Source organism: Salmo salar, chromosome ssa09, assembly GCF_905237065.1.
Source record: "Salmo salar chromosome ssa09, Ssal_v3.1, whole genome shotgun sequence".
NCBI classification, from domain to species: domain Eukaryota; kingdom Metazoa; phylum Chordata; class Actinopteri; order Salmoniformes; family Salmonidae; genus Salmo; species Salmo salar.
In genome coordinates, this window is record NC_059450.1 from 121,464,192 (window position 1) to 121,488,833 (window position 24,642).

At 47.1% G+C, this 24,642-nt stretch overlaps 2 protein-coding genes across 11 annotated transcripts in view; one reads left to right on the forward strand and one right to left on the reverse strand.

Annotated features, from left to right (window-relative positions):
* Positions 1-5,784, forward strand: part of LOC106612636 (SID1 transmembrane family member 2) — a 29,669-nt gene extending 23,885 nt beyond the window's left edge. For all 6 annotated transcript variants that reach the window (XM_014213988.2, XM_045724434.1, XM_014213986.2 and 3 more), the window contains 9 exons: positions 334-451; positions 715-851; positions 1,313-1,421; positions 2,125-2,201; positions 2,720-2,766; positions 3,382-3,487; positions 4,269-4,379; positions 4,802-4,915; positions 5,103-5,784. In XM_014213988.2, coding sequence (XP_014069463.1) covers positions 334-451; positions 715-851; positions 1,313-1,421; positions 2,125-2,201; positions 2,720-2,766; positions 3,382-3,487; positions 4,269-4,379; positions 4,802-4,915; positions 5,103-5,165 — 882 coding nt within the window. In that variant the 3' untranslated portion in view covers positions 5,166-5,784. The remainder of the gene's footprint in view (positions 1-333; positions 452-714; positions 852-1,312; positions 1,422-2,124; positions 2,202-2,719; positions 2,767-3,381; positions 3,488-4,268; positions 4,380-4,801; positions 4,916-5,102) is intronic.
* Positions 5,785-6,059: 275 nt separating this feature from the next.
* LOC106612635 (centrosomal protein of 164 kDa) lies at positions 6,060-22,684 on the reverse strand. 5 transcript variants are annotated; one of them, XM_045724428.1, is made up of 30 exons: positions 22,476-22,684; positions 21,877-21,966; positions 21,490-21,601; positions 20,738-20,969; positions 20,257-20,337; positions 19,358-19,501; positions 19,097-19,213; positions 18,924-19,001; positions 18,621-18,725; positions 15,418-17,286; positions 14,178-14,234; positions 13,963-14,040; positions 13,653-13,723; positions 12,836-13,252; positions 12,517-12,648; positions 11,966-12,161; positions 11,700-11,783; positions 11,347-11,469; positions 11,026-11,169; positions 10,880-10,963; positions 10,668-10,736; positions 10,332-10,591; positions 9,838-10,026; positions 9,484-9,676; positions 9,185-9,292; positions 7,993-8,107; positions 7,490-7,789; positions 7,276-7,348; positions 7,015-7,137; positions 6,060-6,925 (listed from the first exon to the last, which is right to left on the reverse strand). In XM_045724428.1, the coding sequence occupies exons 2-30, from the start codon at positions 21,959-21,961 to the stop codon at positions 6,829-6,831; spliced, it is 5,736 nt and encodes a 1,911-aa protein (XP_045580384.1). In that variant the 5' UTR covers positions 21,962-21,966; positions 22,476-22,684; the 3' UTR covers positions 6,060-6,828. The 5 variants fall into 5 exon arrangements, with proteins under 5 accessions (XP_045580384.1, XP_045580386.1, XP_045580385.1 ...); XM_045724430.1 differs by lacking the exon at positions 20,257-20,337 and having other exon boundaries at positions 9,478-9,676; positions 19,358-19,471; XM_045724429.1 differs by lacking the exon at positions 20,257-20,337 and having other exon boundaries at positions 9,478-9,676.
* Between the last annotated feature and the right edge of the window lie 1,958 nt (positions 22,685-24,642).

The window sequence follows — 24,642 nt, forward strand, 5'->3', positions numbered from 1 at the left end:
GTGATTTTAATCAGAAGTTTCCATCTGAGTTGGATCTTCGTCAGGTCATACACCACTGTGAAACACAGCTACTTAAATAACCTTTTGGAGAAATGAACATTGGATGGTCATATGTTTCTCTTTTCTCTACATCATCACACAGCCTTTTTATCCACAAGTCCATCAGATGGAAACAGATCTCTGGTGGCAAAAATGTGCATGTTTGTTTGTTTTTTTATGCGGATTTTGGAATGTTTGCATGAAAATCTGTCGCCAATTGGATGGAAACCTAGCTAGTGACAATGATATAGTGTAGTTCTGAGCCTCTGTCTCTCCCTCCCTGCCTGTATGCAGGAGTGTGGCATCCCTAAGCACTTTGGGTTGTTCTACGCCATGGGCACAGCTCTGATGATGGAGGGGCTGCTGAGTGCCTGCTACCACGTCTGCCCCAACTACACCAACTTCCAGTTCGGTGAGACTAAGAGACTAATGTCACGGTTGGATAGTTGGGAGATCCTGAAGATACTGTAACACAAATCCTCAATAGATGGCTTTCTCAATCAGCCTAAGTCCCAGATCGGTTCATTCTGTCTTGCCCGACTACATTGCTGTGACTCCAAGACAACACAAACAGATCTGGGACTCGGGCTACTTCATAATAACTGTACTAGAAGGTATTCTGTACTGTAAGAAACATCATTGATGTCTCCGTTTCCTCTGTCTCCTGTCTGTCAGACACCTCCTTCATGTATATGATTGCTGGGCTGTGTGTGTTAAAGCTGTACCAGAAGAGACACCCAGATATCAATGCCAGCGCTTACACTGCCTACGCCTGTCTGGCTGCTGTCATCTTCTTCTCTGTGCTAGGAGTGGTGAGTGACTAGGGGCGCAGACGGACAGACAAAACACTACAAACACCCAACTATACATTCATGTACATACTACCTCAATCAGCCTGACTAACCGGTGCCTGTATATAGCCTTGCTACTGTATATAGCCCCGCTACTGTTATTTTTCACTATTGTTTTTATTTCTTTACTTATCTATTATTCACCTAATACCTTTTTTGTAACTTTAAAACCTCACTGTTGGTTAGAGCCTGTAAGTAAGCATTTCACTGTAAGGTCTACTACACCTGTTGTTTTCGGCGCATGTGACAAATAAACTTTGATTTGAACTGTAGACTCTGACATACACAACCTATAGAATCATCATTCAGCAAGTGTCAAGTTCCTGATGTATCCTGATTGTGTGTGTGTGTGTGTGTGTGTGTGTGTGTGTGTGTGTGTGTGTGTGTGTGTGTGTGTGTCTACCTGTGTGTGTTTTATTCAGGTGTTCGGGAAGGGCAACATGGTGTTCTGGATCGTCTTCTCTGTCCTCCACATCCTGGCCACCATGCTGCTCAGCACCCAGCTCTACTACATGGGTCGCTGGAGACTGGGTAAGGAGTCAATCAATCACATGTATGTATTTGTTATTTTTAAAAGCCCCTTTTTACATTAGCAATTGTCACAAAGTGCTTTACAGATACCCAGCCTAAAACCACATAGAGCAAACAATGCAGAGGCAGAAGCACAGTGGCTAGGAAAAATGACCTCGAAGACAGGAACCTAGGAGTAGGGGCTAGGAAAAAGGACCTCGAAGACGGGAACCTAGGAGTAGGGGCTAGGAAAAATGACCTCGAAGACGGGAACCTAGGAGTAGGGGCTAGGAAAAATGACCTCGAAGACAGGAACCTAGGAGTAGGGGCTAGGAAAAATGACCTCGAAGACAGGAACCTAGGAGTAGGGGCTAGGAAAAATGACCTCGAAGACAGGAACCTAGGAGTAGGGGCTAGGAAAAATGACCTCGAAGACAGGAACCTAGGAGTAGGGGCTAGGAAAAATGACCTCGAAGACAGGAACCTAGGAGTAGGGGCTAGGAAAAATGACCTCGAAGACAGGAACCTAGGAGTAGGGGCTAGGAAAAATGACCTCGAAGACAGGAACCTAGGAGTAGGGGCTAGGAAAAATGACCTCGAAGACAGGAACCTAGGAGTAGGGGCTAGGAAAAATGACCTCGAAGACAGGAACCTAGGAGTAGGGGCTAGGACAGTTACAGGGCTAAGGACAGGTGTCAGTCTATTCTATTTGTCTGTGTTTCAGATTCTGGCATCCTGCGCAGGATTGTGTATGTGATCTACACTGACTGTATCCGCCAGTGCAGTGGCCCCATGTATATTGTGAGTATACATCAGGGGACAACTACTGCCCCCTCTCATTGAAGACACGGAAGTTCAAGGCCGACCGCGACACTGCAGGCATTGTTTGCATAAAACCGGAACCCCCCATTATAGTGAATGGAAGAATGGCAATCATCATGGTCAATCTACCTATAACTGCTTCTAATAAATCAGATGTACATTATGTCCTTGATCCGATTATTTTTCAATTCCACACAGAAGAAGTTTAATTTAGTTTCTAATTGCAGCCTTCAGTGGGGGGGGGGCAGCACTGAGCTAGTCTGCAACATCACTTCCTGGAGTAGCTCAAACTGCATATCTTAACCAACTTAATTTGGCTTCAATACACTTGAGTCTTCACATAGGAATGAATGGTGTCACGTGATCGATGGCTTTGTCCCATTCATATATACAGTCATTGGTATACTGTACATACACACACTGTATGGAGACTCTAATGTTACGAAAGATTCACAAATCCACAAGTAAACGTTTCTCTCTCTCTCACGCTGTGTTAGGACCGAATGGTTCTGCTGGTGATGGGAAACATAGTGAACTGGTCTCTGTGAGTATTTCCTTCATTCACTCACTATCTTATTCTGACTGGACTGTCTTTACTGCAGTGTTCTTTATATGTGACACATTTCTTTATTATTTATTTTTCGGTCAGGTTTGCAAGGTACAGATCTGGTATCTTCATTTGATCACTCTGTTGTCGCAGAGAATTTTCCTGCGCAGCATGAAATGCTAATTCTAGTGTATTAGGGTTTAAAAAGTCTTCCAAAGTTTGTAATTTCCGATTTTTAAAATGTCAGACTTGATTTGCCCTAGCAAAAAATGTATCAACCCCTACAAAAATGTCGACGTAATAATTCACATTTCCTGTTGCTGAATGATATATTTTTTTTCCTGCTGTGAGAAACGGGGTCAAATTAAGATGGCAGATCTGTACATTGTTTGACATCATCATGCAGTGTTCTTTATCAAAGGTCTTTCACACCTACTTTAAGGGATTCACGCATGTCCCTTTCTGTCAATGTGATTTATTGCGACCCACTCAGCCTGATGAGGCAAGGTATCCATTTACTCTGTAGAATAGTCATTACACACCACAACCATGGGTGGAGAGTAGACAACTCATCACTGACATACATTGTGTTGTTGTGTTCTGTCTGTCCAGGGCTGCCTATGGGCTACTAAAGACACCCAATGACTTTGCCTCTTACCTGCTGGCCATCGCCATCTGCAACTTGCTACTCTACTTTGCCTTCTACATCATCATGAAGGTGTGTGTGTGGGGGGGTCTAAGCTAGCATATGGAATTGTTTTAAGAAATTGTAGGCTAAGGGTTTTAAAAAATGGATAATAAATCTTAACTAACTTCTGCTACAACAAAATAAAGATCTGTCAGTGTGATTCAGAGGCAGACAATAAGTTAATCTCTGCAGCTCCTAACACCCTTAGAATAGCTTCCAGTTTCCTCCATCTCCGCATCATCAAAGAGCCACTGCTCGTCACCCCTCGCCATGCCAACGCCTTAGTCCTCTCATGGTGTTTAATGTTCAGGGTCTCTCTCACTGTCACTCTGTCAAAGAGGAAACAGCGCCTCACCTCCTTGTACAAGTCGACCAGACGGCTCTGCTCCTGCTCAGGCAGGTGCCGGCTGTTCTCAACGAGCATGGCCATGTGTCTGAGCTGGTTTGTCCAGTACTGCTCGTACTCCCGCAGACCAGGCAGCCCACCTCCAGCTGTGCTGTCCATGTTGCCATCCATGGTACACCCTGGACAAATCGCTGGACGTAGTCGCTCATTATTGAGAAATGGATCGATCTTCAAAAGCAGTCACACTTCTAGTCATGTTGTTGCCACAAACTGAGTTCCAATGTGCTTTGTTTGTTTGTTGCCATATTCTAACTGTGTTGTGTGTGTATATAGAAAGTGCACATCTAGCACACTAAACAAAGTAGAAGATGTTACAGGTGTACAATCACAGATGATGTTGTGTTTCTGTGAATGTGTTTCTGTGAATGTGTTTCTGTGAATGTGTTTCTGTGAATGTGTGTGTAGCTCCGCAGCGGTGAGAGGATCCAGTGCATGGCCATGGTGTGTATCCTCTTCACGGCCGTGGTGTGGGGCTTCGCTCTCTTCTTCTTCTTCCAGGGCCTCAGTACCTGGCAGGTCAGCACAACACACACACACACACACAGACTATGACCTTACAGATCAGTGGCTTCCACCACACGTCAGCCTTACACACCCCTCTTCGGGGGCCCCCAGCCGTTCCATGTATTCAAACTGTTCCAGAGCCAGCACACCTGATTCAACTTGTCAACTAATAATCAAACACTTGTCTGTGTAGGTAAGTTGAATCAGGGATGCTAGTTCAGGTGTACAACACAATTGTGAACGTTCTGGGGATCCCTGAGGAGAGGTTTGGGAACCCCTGCCTTATGGGGCTCATGGTATCTGTAGTACCACACTTGAAAACGTCACACGCTCACACACTACATGTTTACACATCACATGTCATGGTCACATAACCCCAACATTCACAGGTCACTGTGGCGCTGACGGCTTTGTCCCCTCTTCCCCCGCCATAGAAAACCCCCGCCGAGTCCCGGGAACACAACCGTGATTGCATCGTGCTCTCCTTCTTCGACGACCACGACATCTGGCACTTCCTGTCTTCCATTGCCATGTTTGGTTCCTTCCTGGTGAGTGTGTGTTTGGTGTGTGCGTGCACGCCTCTGGGGAGGGCCATGCGACACTCACTTCATAGTATTATAAAATGGAGGGGAAAACATTAGTGGCTGAGCATTGATGAAGACGTCCCATTCCTGACCCATACATACCCAGATAGTAACATCTCAGATAGCGACTGACTCCTCTGCTTTCTGCCAGGTTCTCCTCACCATGGACGATGACTTGGACAACGTCCAGAGAGACAAGATTTTCGTCTTCTGAGAAAGCAACTCTCTGGCTCCGCCTTAACGGTTCTCGCTGGCCAATAGTAACACAGTGGCAACTGACACACCCAATGGCTTGTCTCCCTGACTGCAGGCGGGCTGGGCATCTCTCGGCCAATCAAAGAGTTGGGGAAGGATGGTGCACCCTCCCCCAAGTTGGAATCTGTATGGACACTTGGTGTGCCAATCAATGTCTGGTTCACCAAGACATGCTGACATTTCTCCTTACTGCCGTCCGATATTACTGTGGTCATTGTGTTTTCTTATTGCGGATAATGTTAACAGTTCGAATGTAATTTATATTGCATCATTACTGACTTGCAACTCCATCAATGCATTTAAACGTGTGTGCCTGTGTGGGAGTGAGAACACACCTCATGTCGTCTGTCGGTGGCCTTTAATGTTCTAATCATATGGTCTGTATTTATTTCTATGGCTGTCGGATACTGTACGCTGGATGGGAATGGATCTGTCCCAGATGTTCCTGAGATCAATGATTGTATTGTAATTACTAACTACGTCCTTAGCCGGTGAGGAAAATATATTTTGCACTGTAAGATAAGAAAACTTGGGATTATGTGATGGAACAGTTACTGAATAAAGTTTGTCCACAATGATAAAGGTGTAATCTTTAGTATTATCTGTCTCTAGGTTTTGTATTTTAAGTTACTGACAAGCAGGATCAAAAGGAAATCCAGACTTGGGTTGTGTTCATTAGGCACCAAATGGAAGATAATTGACTATCAGGGAAAGACTACCTGAACTTGTCCAAGAAATTCAAATTTTCATTGCGTGTCCCAATGAATACAACCCTGGTGATTACTTTGTAATGCAGACAAATGAAATATTGAAAAGCTGCTGCATGAAAAAGAATGAAAGCTTGACATGGGCATTATGAATATACACCACTTTACATTTATTAAAATATTTATAAAAATACTGTAAAAATTGCACACATCTATCTGCACAGTAAACACACTGGAAGAGGGTCTCTCTTACCAGAATTTCATAGACTGAATGCTTCACAAGTTGTCTTGCCCTTGTAGTGGTTATTATGGCTTGAACTTCTCATACAGCAGAATTACAACGACACTGATCTTTAGTCACTTACCATCTCACATCAGTTATGAGGCTTAGAAATGTAAGATATCAACGGTATCTCATAAACCTCTGTCTCTCCTAATAAAGTGAAGCACCTATTGAATATGTAACAACTATGCGTTCTACTTTTGAAACATTTAAATAGAGGCAAAAGAATTGGGAAACAAACTGATTTGGGGGCTATTGTCTCCATACTCCCAAGCTGTTCACCCTTGCATGCCAAATGAATGAAATTACAACAGCCCTAGTGTTCTCTCTTCTGTCACCCAATCACAGCTAAACCTGAGGATGAAGAGTTCACTGGAGGTAAGGTTTCTTACAGTAATCTGATATGGAAATGTGGTTGTAGAGGAATCTTAGCTCTAGTCCAGGGCGTACCTTTGGTACACACACAGTCGAGGGCGGTTCCTCTAGTAACGCCCTGGACCAGAGCTAGAGGGATCCCTGCATTAAAAGTGAATTTTAAAAACCCACCCCTGTCCTTAGCCCTTTTTCAGTAACAATACAGCTTTATCTGCTTGTGTTGATCCTTGCTCCGTATGTAACTTCTCCCTCCCCCTTTAGTAATGGTACACTTTAATCTGGTTGTTGTCGTCCAGGCTCAGCTGGACCAGTCCACTCATAGTTGGGGGGGTCCGATAACGCGTGAACAGAGGTCTGATGAAAGCCTGTTAAAGAAATGTACAAGACTGAACCAAGCTCCATTATAAGTTGTGGTGTGTGTGAGCATGTTTACAGAAGGATACACACTGGGGTCTTTCCTGCGTGTCTCCAGCCATCTCTTGTTGCCGTCAATCAGACCCTGTAGCCTCTGGCCATCCATCTCCGCTGCCTTAGGCTGCATGGAGGACAGACTACGAGCCTGCTCACTAACACATACAGACACACATTTCTTTAGTACCTTCCTTCAACAAGATAAGACTACTGTGAAAGGGATGAGTGACAGTCTAGATTTTTTTTTAAAGAGGCATTTCCATCATTTTCATGTTTGTTATTTTCCCATTTACCTTGCAGGACTGTACCCTGAATAAAGAGCATTGGTCCTCAAGGAACTGGTGGCTATGGACTCAATAGGAGCCCCTATAGAAGGGACAAAGAGAAGTGTAGTCTCGTTAAACCAACAACTCCCCCTACCTGAAAGTACACAGACAACCCTGAACTAAATAGAACGCATATTTAATATAACATATATGATATTGGATGTCTTTGGTTGAGATGTACCAGGGAAGAGCTTGGCCCAGCGGCTGTTGAGCAGGTCCTCAGAACCCCGTGTCTGGGTGGAGGTGCTGTGAGGGGCCCATGCCCAGGAGGGCCCAGACTGAGGCATGGAGAGCTGTGAAAGAGGCATTGAGGTGGGGGTTCGGGGCTGGGAGAGTGGCAGAGGTAGGGGGAGAGGCTGGTAAGGAGTCTGGCGTTGGGTCAGGGAGCCCAGGGCGCCCAGGACTGTGTTGAGCTGGCCAGAAATGTGCTGGAGCGACTCGGCTAAGTGCTGCACTTTAGCTGGCACTGTGGGCTCCCCACCTGGAGAGGAGAGATAGAGAGGGAAAGAGAGAGAATGTCAGAAAAGACATAGGGAGAAAAGCAAGGGACAAGGAAGGAAGGAAGGAAGGGGGAAAAAAAGGAGAAACGGTGAAGGGGGAGAGAGAGAGTATAAATAACATGGCAGAGGAGGAGTACAGGCCTGTTATGAGTGTGTAAGGAATGGATATTCCCGTATGTCTCACCTGGGCCATCATGGCCGTTGCTGACGCTGCTCATATCCGATTCAGTCACATCAAAGGTTACCTTCCTATCAGCAGCCAGTCTGCCCTGGTCATCATAGTAGTGATGATGGGAGACCTGGGCAAGGGAAAGCAAGAGGAAAAAAACAAACTCCATACTTTTGTACTTTCTAACACGAACACTTGTCTTCTCTTAACATCAATGATTTAGCTGATAACTGCTTTATTGAGGAACGTTTTACTTACAACGATTGGCTTAGCTAGCTACCTTAAGTTGAACACACTGACTGTAAGTCGCTCTGGATAAGACTGTCTGCTAAATGGGAAAAATGCATACAAAATATGTATGTGTACAAAACATTAGGAACACCTTCCTAATATTGAGTCGCACCCCCTTTTTACTTGAAAACAGCCTCAGTTCGTCGGGGCATGGACTCCACAAAGTGTCGAAAGCGTTCCACAGGGATGCTGACTCCAATGCTTCCCACAGTTGTGTCAAGTTGGCTGGATGTCCTTTGGGTGGTGGACCATTCTTGATACACAAAGAAAACTGTTGAGAATTAAAAATCCAGCAGCGTTACAGTTCTTTTTATTGAACCTTTATTTAACTAGGCAAATCAGTTAAGAACAAATTCTTATTTACAATGACGGCCTACCCCGGCCAAACCTGGACGACGCTGAGCCAATGGGACTCCCAATCACGGCCAGATGTGATACAGCCTGGATTCGAACCAGAGACTGTAGTGACGCCTCTTGTACTGAGATACAGTGCCTTAGACACACTGAAACTGGTGCGCCTGGCCCCTACCACCATACCCCATTCAAAGGAACTGAAAGCTTTAGTCTTGCCCATTCACCCTGTGAATGGCACACATACACAATCCATGTCTCAATTGTCTCAAGGCTTAAAAATCCTTCTTTAACCCGTCTCCTCCCCTTCATCTACACTGATTAAAGTGGACTTAACAGGTGATATCAATAAGGGATCATAGCTTTCAACTGGATTCACCTAACCAGTCTGTGTCGTGGAATGAGCAGGTGTTCTTAATGTTTTGTCCCCTCGTTGTATAGTGTGTTGTTTATTAGCAATCTATTGAAGTATGTATAACGTTATGGGCATGGTATGTAGTACAGGTGGTGTACAGGGGGCAGGATAAGTGGTATATAAACGTTTTATGGTGTAGTACTAAGGCACCTCTTCAGCTACGGAGCTCTCTAGCTGTTGCAGTCTCTCCTCTTTCCTGCGTAGCAACGAGTTCCCCCTCTGCACAGTCACCCTCAACTCCTCCACGTCACTGGCCTCCTGAGGAAGACAAGCGGAAACGAAAGAGAGCGACAGAGAGAGGGAGGGAAAGAGAGCGAGAGACGATCCAGGGACAGTTACACACGGAGGTCAAGCATACTCTCTCACTTCATGAATGTTCAACACAAGGGCGCTAGGGCAGGGTGTAGGAGTCTATAAGGGATAAGGAAGGGAGTCACACTTACACGTACCTGCTGCAGGTTCCTGTACATCTGCTGTGTGGCCTGGACGTGCGTGGTGGTGTTGGGGTACTGAGAGGAGCTGGACAGGGCCTGCGCTGCCTGCAGCGCTGCCTGTCTTTCACTCAGACGACCACTCTCCCTCTCCAGGAAGCGCCGGGCCTTCTGCAGGGACAGGCCCTCAGAGGAGATATACTGATGCAAGCTGGGAGAAGGACAGGAAGAGAGAAACACACACACACACACACACACACACACACACACACACACACACACACACCACATAGAAGTTAGTCAGGATAGAAAGGTGCAACATGCATGCTCTCTCTCTCTCTCACACACACACACACACACACACACACATACTCATCCAAGCTGCTCTCGCTGTCTCTGGAGATGGGGGAGAGAGGAGGTTCTTTCAGGTGTTCCACATGCAGCACTTTCTCCCGTCCAGCAGAGGGTGCTGCCTCGCTATCCTTCTCCTTCTTCCTCTCCTCCTCCTCTGTTCTGTCCAGTCTAGTAGAAGGCCTCTTGATCTCACTCTGCTCCAGATCACTGCAATAGAATCATGTGTTTGTCCCTGAGAAAGTACCGCTTGAGAAAGAGCTCAATAGTCTGGCAAGCTAGAATTGAAGTCTCCCACTAAGTCTGGAAGACATGCTACTGTCAGCTGCAAGGTGACAATGAAACAGTGTGAACAGAGGTTGACCCCAACTAACGGGCCAGGTGTGTGTGTGTAATAATGGCTGTAAACCATGCGGTTGATACCTTTCCATTCACTCCATTCCGGCCATTATTATGAGCCGTCCTCCCCTCAGCAGCCTCCACTGGTGTGTGTGTGTGTGTGTGTGTGTGTGTACCTGACTCTGCGGCCCAGCCGATCACAGCGCTCCTGCAGCAGCTCCACCTTGCTCTCCAGCCGGTCCCGCTCCTCCTTCATCCTCCTGCTCTCCTCTCTTGCTTTGTCCCTCTCCTCCCTCATTCTCTCCAACTCCTCTCTCACTTTGGTCCTCTCCTCCCGCCCTCTCTCCGCCTCCTGCCTCGCCCTGTCCCTCTGTCCTTCCACCCTCTCCAGATCCTCTCTCAGTCCATCTCTCTCCTGCATGACTCCAGGCAGAGCCTGAAAACATCACAGGCTTAACATCTACAGCACGATGAAGACCGAGGTGGTGGTGGTGATGATGATGAATCCTCACCTCGATTCCTCTGTCTATCTCATCCTCTTCATCCCCAAGCTGCTGCCTCCTCTTCTTCAAATTCGCTGCCTGAACAGTGGCAAGCGGATATGTCCTTTAATCAACAGCGGCCAACCACACACTTACAGTTCGCTCCTTTCCAAAGCCGAGGCCATCCCTAAGTGTTCCAGATAGTGACGCAGACACATATCAGTGCAACAGTGACTGATTACCTGGGTCTTCAGTATGGTCTCCTGGCTCTTCAGTTCCCTGGCCCTCAGCTCCAGCCTGTCCCCCAGCTCCTGAATCTCTGCCTCCTGAGGGATGACAGGTGTTTAGAGATGATGATGTGTGTTCGTGTGTGTGTCTCTGTCCTCACCTTGCGTGTGTGTGTCTGGCGGGTCTTGCAGAGCTGGGAGTCTAGCTGTGTACGGAGTCTTTCCAGCTGGGCGCTGTGTGCAGCCAGCAGGCGATCCCTCTCCTCCTGCAGGACACACAGCAACTGTTCCTTTTGGACAGCCTCCTGGAGGACAACAGCACACACAGACAGACACACACAAATAGATCAGGAGTTCATTTCCACAATATTTAACTGCAGCATTACATGTAGGGACAACAGTGCAGAGGCAACAGCCAAAGCAACAATGACAGTAGCAGCAGGCAGGTTACGAGAAGCTGTGACCTTTGAACTGTGTCTCACCTGGTCCAGATGACTCTCTCTGATCGAGTTGAGTTCTCTGTGGTGGTCGTCTTTGAGCTGCCCCAGCTTCCTGGCATGGTCACGCTGCACTTCCTCCCTCACTTCCTGGAGCACGTCTCCCAACTGGACCAAGTCCCAGTCAGTGGGAGGGATTCATAATGTCACAACACTCCATAGGGTTTAGATTGACTTACTGGTAATATGTGTATCTGCAGTCAGGGAGATGAGGGGTATGGTTTTGTGTACCAAAGGTGGGAAGTAGTGTGTGTGTGTGTGTGTGTGTGTGTGTGTGTGTGTGTGTGTGTGTGTGTGTGTGTGTGTGTGTGTGTGTGTGTGTGTGTGTGTTCTATCACCTCTCTTTGGTACTCTGCTAGATGCTGCTCCGGGCTACGAGGGCTCTTCAACTCCCTCCACCTCTCACTGGCACTGCTTCTCCCCTAAGGAACACAACAACACACTGTCTTCAACCATCACCTGTGTGACACACACCCTATCCTAGACTCACTCCATGTATTTCCCTCACAAAAACCCAAACAGTTATTTCGAGTACACGTGTGTATTGGAAGGCCCCTCTCCTATATCTCCCCCATTTCCCCTCTCCCACATCCCACTCTCTCACCTCCTGTTTGAGGGAGCTGAGTTGCTCCTCCCGCTCCCCAAGCAGTCTCCGCTTCTCCCCATGGAGCTTCTCCTCTGACTCCTCCCTCAGTCGCTCCAGGTCCCGCCTCCTCTGGGCCTCTATCCTCTCTCGCTCTGCCTCTCTCTCCGCCTCCAGGGTGGCACGCAGCTCTCTCAGCATCGCCTCACCCTCCTCCCTGATGAAAACACACATACGAACGTAGCAAGCACGCACACACAATCATTTCTAGCGCAAATCTTTTTTTGTCTTGTTTTTTGTCCAGTGACCGAGCGGTATTTCTATACCTACTGTATGTGTAGAAAGAACAGTATCGCCTAAGCACAGAATAGTTATGTGAAGCAGTGTCATATTAATATGGCTAGGGTCGCTGAGCATGTGATCTAACGGTCAGTGGAGCACTCCACGGAGATTGCTGTCATATGAATGTGTGTGTGTGTGTGTGTGTGTGTGTGTGTGTGTGTGTGTGTGTGTGTGTGTGTGTGTGTGTGCTTAAGCAGATGGATGAATAGTAGAGAGATGAGATGAGTCACCTGATGTTGCGTTGCTGGTTCTCTCTCTCCCTCCGGGCCATCTCCCTCAGCTCCAGTAGCCTGCTTTCAGACTCCACACTCAGCCTGCTCTCCTCTTCCCTCCCCTTACTCTGGAGCCTCTCCCTCAGGCTCCTGGAAGACCGGTCAGGACCAGAACACACACACAGCAGCAGGTGAGATAACCAGCACTGTCACACAGCACTAAGCATCAACATTGAGTCACATACTCACACATCACAGCTCACAAATACTACTATAACAGTGGACATGAGTGGAGAGGGAGGTTGACCACTCTGTGGGCTGCTGCCTGAATGCCTACCTGACCCTCTCCTTGCTCTCCTCCTTCAGCCTCCGTTCCTCCTCCTCCTCCTCCCGGCTCAGCTCCTCCTGAAGGAGGCGCACCTTCTCCTGCCTCTCCTGCAGCGCACGCTCCTTCTCCTCCATCTCCCTCTCAGTCTCCCTCCTCTCCTTCTCCTGGGCCCTTCTGCTGTCCTCCCCCTGTCTGGGGGCTTCCTCTTTGTAGTGGGCGTGGGGGCTCCTAACCAGGCGGCCTCTGGAGGTGTCAGGCCGCTGGACCCCCGGCACCCCTAGGCTGGCGCTGGTGCTGACCCCCTCGGCCCGCAGCCGGGGTTCCGGCTCACAGTGGGAGGATCCTGTGGTCTGCTGGGATTCACTGGGCTGGCTGGGGGGCCTGTCCTCCATCACTGGATCCTCCCTGCCTGCACCATGGAGACGCCTGCAGAGTTTGGGAGGAGGGAAGGAGGGAAGAGAGAGAGTGGAGAAGAGGGAATGAGGGGAGAGAGAGAGAGAGAGAGAGAGAGGAAGAGAGAGAGAGGAAGAGAGAAAGAGGGAAGGAGGGGAGAGAGAGGAAGAGGGAAGGAGGGGAGAGAGAGAGAGAAAGAAAAAGAGGGGAGAGAGAGGAGGAGGGAAGGAGGGGGGAGAGAGAGAGAGAGGAAGAGTAAGAGAGAGGAGTCAGATAAATGATTTGGCTCAGCTCTAGACTTGCAGATCTTTGTGAGAAACAGACTACTGCACCAATGACACTGACAATATGCTTGTATAACAACGTGTGTTTGAGTTCAGAGAGGACATTTCACTGAAATATGGGCATTTATCAGAAAGGCTTGTCTGCCAACCTCTCTGCAGCTTCTGCCCTCTTCCTCCGTTCCTTCTCCTCCGCACTGACTTTCACTATCCCCACTTTGTCCTGGGGAAAATACAGACTTTTCTTTAGGTGAATAGCAAAGGCTAACATAACTCTACATGGCATGATGTATTGTTCACTCTCAAAATAAAACAACGGTACAAACTCTGCCTACAGACTCTACAGCCAGAGAACCACTGTGACTGAGAAGGAGAGAGAGTGTAGCTGAGGAGGAAGGAGGTGAAGAGGGGCGAGCGAGGGAGAAAAAGAAAGGCGAGGAAGAGAAGGAGAGAGTGTGATACCTGCAGGAGTGGACTAACAGCAAGGGAGAGATCCTTCAGGTCCAGGACTTTCTCTGACAACTTGGAGCCAAAACCAGACTAAAGGGAAAATGGAACAACACTGTTTGCCTTTACTCAACATACCCCTTGATAATATCTGTTTAAATGTCACATTATAAAGCATCTATTCTACAGGCCTATCTACTGGGACATGATCTTAATCCATAATAAAGTACCTTGAGGTCCTCAGTGGAGGAGGATGCCACCTCGATGTGCTCGCTGGCCTCTGACTGCTGATGTAAACACACTCAGTCACTGACATGAAGCATAGTGCTACCGTATCACCTCAACACCGTATCACCTCAACACCGTATCACCTCAACACCACACACACACACACACACACACACACACACACACACACACACACACACACACACACACACACACACACGCACACGCACACACACGCACGCACTCACACACAGATAGATAGAAAACATGGATGCATACTGCCATTCTCAGCGACACACAGCAATTATGAAGGCTCTCGTAGCAGGACAAAGCAAGTACAGCAGAAAAGGGACAATACACTAGTCAACAGCACAGAGCAGCCATCTCATTGGTTTGATCAGCAAAGCTTGGGCAGACAAGAGGCAAATAGTGAGACTCTACCACACAAGCACAGGGCTGGTCAAGCAGGCAGTAGAGACAGAGAAACACAGGCTACAGCACCGCAAGTTTGGACTGAGAGGACCGGCTGCCTTGGGGACTGTATAAGAGGATGGGGCTGCCTTGGGGGCTGGTGAGAGGATGGGGCCGCCTAGAGGGCTGGCTGAGAGGATGGGGCTGCCTAGGGGGCTGTCTGAGAGGATGGGGCTGCCTTGGGGGCTGTCTGAGAGGATGGGGCTGCCTTGGGGGCTGTCTGAGCGGATGGGGCTGCCTTGGGGGCTGTCTGAGCCGATGGGGCTGCCTTGGGGGCTGTCTGAGCGGATGGGGCTGCCTTGGGGGCTGTCTGAGTGGATGGGGCTGCCTGAGCGAATGGGGCTGCCTGAGCGAATGGGGCTGCCTGAGCGAATGGGGCTGCCTGAGCGAATGGGGCTGCCTGAGCGGATGGGGCTGCCTGAGAGGATGGGGCTGCCTGAGAGGATGGGGCCGCCTAGGGGGCTGGTTGATAGGATGGGGCTGCAGTGCTCAGCTCTAGAGGTGGAGGGATGGAAGCAAAACAAGGGGACCAGAATGTTCCAATCCAGTCCTCAGAGCTGACTGCATATACACATATTACCAAAGACACCAATGTGATGTGAGAGGGAGACCATGGGGGGCTGGATTCACCAGGGTTGGGACTTGAGCCAACACAGCCCCTCAGGGAGTGGATTGGTGTCTCCTTTGGCTGAGAGAGGGGCGGAGGTGCATGCAGAGGGGGAGCACACAGGGCAGGGGCCACGACATGGTCAAAGCACACCAAACCCCTACCTCTGCTGGTAGAGGGCTTTGTTTGGGCACATTCTTCTTCTTCCCCACATACACCTCCATGTTGTCACTTCGTTTAAGGTCTGCTAACTTCTTCTTCCCCAGTGACTTAGCTTGGACCGTTTGTTGCTCGAGTCTCTCGATTACTTCCTCTGAGCTTGTGGATGTTTTGGGTTTCGGTGAGGCTTGCACGGTCTGAATGCAGTTTTCCACCACCTCATCACTGTCTTCTTCAAGTCTGTCTCCTTCCTTTTCTTTTCGTTTGCTTTTGACGCACCCCTCCACCTCCTCCTCACTGCTCTCCTCTCCTTCCCTAGCCTGTTTTTCACTCAGCGAGCATCTCTCGAAGACTTTGTCACTTTCCTCCCCCTCCTCACTTTTCACACACCTCTCCCTCGCCTCCTCAGGTTCATCTTTACCCTCCTCCCCCTCCTCACTTTTCACACACCTCTCCCTCGCCTCCTCAGGTTCATCTTTACCCTCCTCCCCTTCCTCACTTTTCACACACCTCTCCACCACTTCACTCTCTCCCTCCTCAGCCTCCTCTTTGCCGACCTCCTCTTCTACTTCCTCACTTTTCACACACCTCTCCAACACTTCACTCTCTCCCTCCTCAGCCTCCTCTTTGCCCTCCTCTTCAACACTTTTCACACACCTGTCTATCACCTCACTCTCACCAGCTTCCTCTTTACCGTCATCTTCCACCTCTTCCTCACTTTTCACACACCTCTCCACCACCTCACTCTCACCCTCCTCATCTTTCACCTCTTCTTCACTTTTCACACACCTCTCCACCACCTCACTCTCACCCTCCTCATCTTCCACCTCTTCCTCACTTTTCACACACCTCTCCACCACCTCACTCTCACCCTCCTCATCTTTCACCTCTTCTTCACTTTTCACACACCTCTCCACCACCTCACTCTCACCCTCCTCAGCCTCCTCATCTTCCACCTCTTCCTCACTTTTCACACACCTCTCCACCACCTCCCTCTCACCCTCCTCTTTCACCTCCTCCTCTTTCAACCACCTCTCAACCACTTCATCACTATCCTCATCTCCCTTTGCCTCATCTTCCTCCTCTATACTGTCTCTAACAGTCTCTTCCTTCCTTTCCACATGCTTCCTTTTGAAATGTCTCTCGCCCACTATCTCACTTTCCTCTACATCTCCTCCCTCCATCTCTTTCATATATCTCTCTACTACCTCATCACTCTCTTCCTCCTGTTCCCCCTCTTTTTCCTCTCCTGCTTCCTCACTTTTAGTGTCTCTCTCATCTGCTTTTGGTTCTTCTTCACTTTTAACACTGCTCTCAACTAGCTCATTACAGTCCTCCACCTGTTTGTCATGACCTACCTCTAGTTCTTCATTTGTAACACACCGCTCTACTACCTCATCACTCTCTTCTTGCTCTCCAAGATATCTCTCCATCATTTCATCACTTCCTCCTTCCTCATTTTTATTGACATTTTCCTCAACTACGTCACCAGTCTCCTCTTCCTCCCCATCCTCACTTTTTACACACCTCTTTATGACCTCGTCACTTTCCTCCTCTCCCTCCTCCAACTTTCCTTCACACTCTACCTCCTCACTGACCTCAGCCTCAACGTCCTTGCCCTCCCCCTCCTCTCCTTCCTTCTTCTCACTCGCTTGCCCTACTTCTCTCTGGTTCTCCTCTTCACCTCCTTCCTCCTCAGCCACACTCTCTCTGTCCTCTCCCCACCCCTCATAATCTTCTTCCTGCTCTCCACTGTCTCTAGTTTTAGCAGGCTGGGGGTCTGGGGTAGGGGGGCAGACCCCAGCAGCACTACTGCAGTCCCTGCTGCCTCCGCTTGGTGGGGAGGAGAGGAGGTGGCGTCCACGAAGGGAGACCTTGGTTGGAAGGGGAGGATGGTGGCCACCAGAGAGAAAGAGAGGGAAGACGTGCATAGACACAAACACAAAAATAAAGAAAGTAGGGGGAGGAGTTGGGGATATTGTGACAAGGAGAAGACACAGGGACCTGAGCAGCATGCAAACCACTCACGCATTCCGTAGGTAGAGCTCATCGAAAGAGAACAGTCATGTCAACAACAAACAACACAGAGAAGTGTGACAATATCACAGGAAGTGCACAGTTAAACACACACACACACAGAAAGACCTAAGACCAACGTAAAGGGTGATCAAATGAAAGACTCAGATGGCAAAGCAATAACAGTGACAGTATGAGGACAAGAGGACCAACAGAAAGAAACAGTGGCAGCCGTGACCATAGCACAGCTCCCACTGACACAGCAGCTACACAACCAGGAAGAGATAGACACACAAGAACACGGAACACATGTTTAAAGTCACACACACACACACTTATGAGAGTTGATAAATGACAAAGATGTTATGTCTGAATGAATGAATAGGCCTACACATTTTCCCAATGATAGCTTACACTTTCCATCCCTCAAAGTGTTGGTTTTGGTTAAAGGCAATCTAGTAAACAAGAGCAGTTCTATCTAGGTCTGCATCTTGTGATCTCTCTTCAGATAGATCCAATAACATAGTCATGGGTTTGTTCAATATATCTAAGTATACAGTGCATTCGGAAAGTATTCAGACCCCTTGACTTTTTCCACATTTTGTTACGTTACAGCCTTATTCTAAAATTGATTAAATCGTTTTTTATCTCATCAATCTACACACAATACCCCATAATGACAAAGCAAAATCAGGTTTTTAGAAATGTTAGCAAATTTATTGAAAAAAAATTATGGAAATCTTATATAGACAGGTGTGTGCCTTTCCAAATCATGCCCAATCAATTGAATTTACCACAGGTGGACTCCAATCAAATAGTAGAAACATCTCATGGATGATCAATGGAAACAGGATGCACCTGAGCTCAATTTTGGGTCTCATAGCAAAGGGTCTGAATACTTATGTAAATAAGGTATTTGTGTTTTAAAAAATGTATACATTTGCAAAAATGTATATATTTTTTTTTTAAACGTGTTTTAACTTTGTCATTATGGGGTATTGTGTATAGATTAACGTAACAAAATGTGGAAAAAGTCAAGGGGTCTGAACACTTTCCGAATGCACTGTAGGGTTTAAACTACTAGAAAGTCCTAAAACTAACATACACCACAGGATTGACAGTGGGATGAAAAGAGAGAAAGAGACAGTGAGAGAAGTAATAGATTGAGCCACATCAGTAGTGTGCGAGTTACCTGCTGAGAGGGGGGCTCAGGGCTGTGCTCTCCAGACAGGGCCAGGTCCTGTAGCTCTGCTTCTGTCTTCTCCTCTGGCGGGGCCAGTCCACTGGCCTCACTGTCCTGTTAGCCACACAACACACACGGCTGAGCCTAAATCCATTATACAGAGAGGTTTTGTAATGTGATAATGACATGGGACTGTGCTTATCTGCACTGGTATCATACACTGACAGAGTTGAAAGTAGGTGAAAAGTCCTAAAGGGGCTATGCCATAAAATAGACATGGTGTTGTTGTGCATTGTGAAAAAGGTAGTGTACCTCATACTGCAGCCCTCCTCCCAACGCATCCAAGTCCAGGTGGAGGTTCTGTAACAGTCTGGCCGAGCCACGACGACTCTGCAAACAGCATCACAGTCATACATCTAACTTATACTCCACAAATTAGACACTTCTATTCTCCAAATATTCACTTTGCCAGTTGAAAGTCATACCGGCTGCTCATCCTCTGAGATGTTATCCTCGTCATCCTCGAACCCAGGCGGAGAGAAAGCCACACGCTCCTCCTGTCGCCCTCCCAGTAGACTGGACCCGAGGCTTGAGAGAGGACCCTTAGGGGAGGGAAGGAAGGAGGAGAGACAGAGAGCGAGAGATAAAAGTTTAGAGACTTTCAACAGCACACCATAAGAATAAGGGTAATACAGTACATAAGGTAATGAACTATCTTCATTTTTCATCAAGGTGAAAACTCTTACCCCAAGGGGAGTCTTCAGGGGCTCCAGCCCTCCAGAGCTGCTCAGGGACCCCCTCAAGGCCGGGCCATCAAGACCCCGCAGAGGAGCAAGGCTCCCCAGGCTCCCCAATGGGGCCTGCAGGGGCCCAAGGGTCAAGCTTAATGGCTGAGAGACAGAAGAGAGACACACGTGAACAAATATGTTGTGTAGAGAGGGTTCAGGTTAATAGTAATCATCATGATATTCAAGGATCTTATCGAAACTCAGTCAAATTTGGTATACTGCTCCTATCATTCACCTGCTTCTACCAATCCTTCTCCTATAATTACAACAGTTCCTTGACGCTCTGAGGCCGTCTTACCATTTCCTGTCTGTAATCTGTGGTCCTACCTGCAGAATTCCTGCACTGCCCTGCTGGATCAGCCATGCTCTCTCCCATCCCGTCTCTCGGCTGAGAGGTAGGTAGGGGGACATGGGACCAGGGGAGAGACAGAGAGGGGCCAGGCAGGGGACGAGGCCCTGCTCACAGTCCCTGGCATCAAGTAAGTGAACTCCTAGGATGATCTTTCCCTTCTGCTTGGCCTTCTCTTCCCTCATGTTTCCGTCATCACTGCCCCAGGTGTAGAATGACCATATGAAAGCATTTGGGGTTCAATAGCCTTTCCTTCCTCTACCTTCACTTCTAAACAGACCACCTTGTCGCTGAAATCACTACTGCTCTCCCTGCCCTCTTCTGCTGCCTCCCTCCATTCCACCACCTCCTCAGTGACAAAGCCCTCTGCTCCCCTCTCGAGACTACCATGACTAACTGCATCAGCTTGACTCTGTGTTTCATCAGTGGGCCCTAGGCCAAACCCCACTGCCCTGTCTCATTCCTCATTGTATGGTGCTAACCCCCCATGTCAGTTTGAACCCCCTACCAGGGAACCTTTCGCTGTTCCCAGGGGTGTTTCTGTCTGGCTCTCCTTCAATGCAGGCCTTTCCCCTTTGTTTATAGATGGCTAAGAAAGGATACACATAGGACATGGAGAATGACTTAGGACAATGACTTATAACTCTATAATCACTATATCGGTATAACTGTATCACTTAGCAACTCGGGGGCATGAAGCAACCAAGCATAAGTATGTGACTTATGTTGATGACCAAGACAATATCAAATAATAATGTATTGGTTCAGCCAAGCCACTCTAAACGCCTCATCTTTGTACTTTGTTCCCTTTCTATTTTCTGCTACGCCTCAGTGACTAAGTGGAATAGCCTTGCTTCTTTGACATTATTTAGAGCTGAAGTTATTTCCAGACCAATACATCTACACACAACAGCACTGCAGAGTTCTGAGACATCTGTGAGTCACTTAATGCGCTTGGTGTATTTCAGAACATAACAACACCCACTCACTCCTGGTGGCTTCAGGAGCTCTTGGTCTTTTGCCTTCTTCTTTTTCTCCTTCTTGTCTTTTTTCTTTTTCTTCTCCTTTTTAGCGCCGGTGGTGGGGGGCCCGTGAGGCTGGGTGCCGGCTCGTTCTCGCTCCTGATTTACCAGGCTGCGGTATTGCTCGTCACACGGGTGGTCCCAGGTGGACTGGCCCGAGGAGAAGTTGAAGTAGTACACGTCCCCCGTCACGTCTTGACTGCGAGAGGGGGGAGAGTCACTTCAGCACCTCAGAACTCAGAGAAGGGAGAAGAGACCAGTGAACATATGGTGTCTGGAAATACTGGGAAGTCTACCAGTGTTGACACACTACTAGGGGCCAGAGATGGAGTCAATGTCAGGCGTCTTCAAACTCAGATCACAGTAAAAAAGACTGTGAATCGAGACCATGACCGAGACAAAACTGATCCATGGAAGAGAAGGGTGAAATTGTGACCAGTCAGTAGTAATTTGTGGTTAATGAATCACTATCAAAAAAGTACTGTTAAAAATAAAATTTAAAGTACTGTTTCACTGCAATTAAAAAAACATGCATTTATGGAAGTCAAGTTGGGGTAGCACAAAAAGCATCCCCCATCTACAAATGTGTTGACCATCCATACACAGGTGAGAATATTTGTGTTCGGTTTCAAATTCACTTGATTGGATGTTACTGACCGACGCCACCAGGTTCAGACTCCATCTCTGGTACAGTGGCAGATGCCTGCCTGCCTGCTTACCAGGGTTTCCATTCGGGAGGCAGTGGGGCAACAATGCCCTCTCTGGCCAGCCATAGGAGCTCGGGCTCCCGATTGGGATCAATGCCAATCTCTCGTGCGTACTCGTGGATCTCTGACAGGGGAGGGGAAGTAGCAGTGAGGAAAATCTCCAGCTAGCATTACATCTTCTCACACAACCAAAATAAGTTAGTGAATGTGTCATATGTGGCTTATCTATGTAAAACAGATCATTGCTTGGTTTTGAGATGTGCCTATGTGTTCGATGCCCACTACAACACTTTGCACCATCCTCGTGTAGTTGTTTCAGCAATGTAGCTTACAGTCAGTCTACTGATCTGTCAACTAGAAAGGGAGCCATACTGCCCCTTCTGTATCCTTTTGCTCTACCTTGTTCAGAGGGGATGTAGTTCTCATCGTAGTCCTCTTCCAGGATCAGCTGGTCTCCAATCTGCAGAGCAGCAGCTGCTGTCATGGTTACTTAAAGGGATAAATAGTAATGTCGTAGATGCCATTTGAAAAGTGTAACTATGTTCTATTGTATTCTAAGTAGCGCATGCATCCCCATATGGGACCTCTGTGTACGGTCATATACATCTATGCTATTAGGTCATGCAAACTCTATCCACGTAGCTAGTTGGCTAGCTAGCTAAGTGTAGCTAGCCACAATGATCAATCCTTTACCACAGTTAAAAGAGGAAACCTTTTCAAAAACGAACTAGTTAACTAACGAAGCAACTGTAGTTAAAACTATATTCGCGGCTTTAGCTACGTTAGTTAGCTAACGAGCTAGCTACATTAGTTGGCCGTTAAATTAGAATAATAACTCCCATAATGTTGTTAACATGGTTTCATAGCTAGCTACAGTAACGTTAGCTGGTTAACCGTAGGTTTCCAGTGACAGACCGTTACAGTAGCTAGCTAATTCGCTAACATTGGCATATTAGCTAGAAACTTCAATTTGTACAAAAAACGTACGATTTACCTACCTAACTACAAGTTATTCTCCTATCCCAATAAGGGAAAGATCAGTCAAGCGCGATTATTATCGACATTTTCCCTTACAAATGAGTAGAATGGTTTCACTGGGTCTGCTAGCTAAACAACAACATATCAAAACAGAATCCGGTGATGGAGCGTCCAGGACGCTTTTGTCCGTTTCCGGTTCCAGCCCCCCTAGCAACCATGTAGCACCCACCTACCACTCAGACATATCCCGGTAGATTGGACAAAAGTGATGCAGAGGACACCTCTCATTGGACCTAATCACCGCCCAACAAATGATTTACAGTACTGTAATTTATAGCTAGTACAGTATCATCTCGTTAGCAGGTAATCACATAGTTCAATATGGTAGTGCTTTCATATGTCCACATTCTCATTGGAAACGTGAATGGATTTCACAGACAATTTACATGAATAAACTGAGCAAAATACATGTAACCACCGTCAGTCTGTCAAAAATAATTGCTCAATTGAACCAATCACATCAGGGGTTTTTTGTTTTTCCCTCTGTGATTGGTCCCTGAGCTCATAGGAGGCAACTCTAAAATGTATTTTCTCTTTCTGTAAAGCCATACCTTTATCCACTTCCACTGTCTTCCAAGAGTTAGTTCAGCTTCACTTCAGTTTGCTCCTAAATTCATGCACCTTGGTTGAAGAGTGAGGTAGCTGCAGTGTTTCTCCCTTAAACACAGGTCAAATTAGTTTAAATTGAAGACTCTAATTTGCATGCAATTAATAAAGTATTGCAGAGCCACTTCCACATGACATCAACAACAGTGCAACAACATTAGGAGCCTTCCAGTATGAGGAGGTGTCAAACCGTTGTCATAAAACGTCTTCTCAATGAAGTGGTTCCTTGACGAATGTATCCTGCTTTATTGTGAGCAAAGTGATGTTATTGACAGCAACCAAAAGGTATATATGTACTCAGTTGGGTTTTAGCCCCCATTAATTATTCACCAAAATGATGGCTTTTTTACTGTAATTATATCCTGCATTGCAACACTATAGATTGGTTTGTCTTTTCTGAATCCATTAATTGAGGCTTAATTTTCAGTAGGCTCAAGACTAACAATAATATAGTTTAAAAGTATCTCTGATTTCAAAAACATTGTCACAATACCTGCTGTAAAAAAAAAACAGCATAGACCAGCATATGCTTGACCAACTAAGACCAGCTTGACCAGCTAGACCATGCTGGTCCAACCGACTTGACCAGCTTCAGAACAGCATTTACCAGCATGGACCAGATTGAAATGAATGCTGCTCTGCTTTTTTTTTAAGCAGGGTATTGCAACAGTATAAGCAGTTTGTCTGGGCTGTAAATCAACACACGCATCTACCCTAGGGTGGCAGCAAATCAGTCAGAGAAATCATCTGCTTTCGCCACTGAGCAGTGACTTTATTCTTTGGCTTTGCTCCTAATAAAAATCTGAAAGATACTCCTCATCATCACTTTGCATCATCGCCCAGTTTCTCTGCAAAAAAAAAAACACCCACCAGCCATTTCTACTGTGGGATCCTCCTAAAACTGCAGAAGACAAATCAAGGAACTAATTGTTTATAGGGCTTGTGCAAGACAGCAAATCAAATTTAGTGAAATATTATGCTTATGTCGCTGTCTTTGAACATGACCTCCATGACCTTGAACATGAGATTTCTACACAGTAGTCCAATCTAAACAGTAATTCAATTATTGGCTTTGCAGTCCTCTATGAGAAATAGATAAAGATCTTGAAATCTAGAAGTTGTCTAGATCACTCTGATAGAATGAAAGCCTCACACCCAGTTGGCATGACTGGTTCAGTTTGTGTGTAGATGTTTATTTGTTTAATGGCTGTAAAAAATAAAAAATAAAAACATATATGTTTCTGTTCATGTTAACCCTCTGCTCTCCCTCCACTGGTATTTTCAGCAGATCCCTGATCGAGTGGCCACCAAATCTGAAGGTAATTGACTGATGGTCAATGTCACAGTTGTGTAAGATCTGTGGCAAAGTTTGCAGAATTCTTTCCAAGATGGATAGATGACATCTACATTCTTAGAAAAAAAGGGTTCCAAAAGGGTTCTTCAGCTATCCCCATAGGAGAAGCATTTTTATTTCCAGGCAGAACCCTTTTGGGTTCCATGTAGAACCCTCTGTACAAAAGG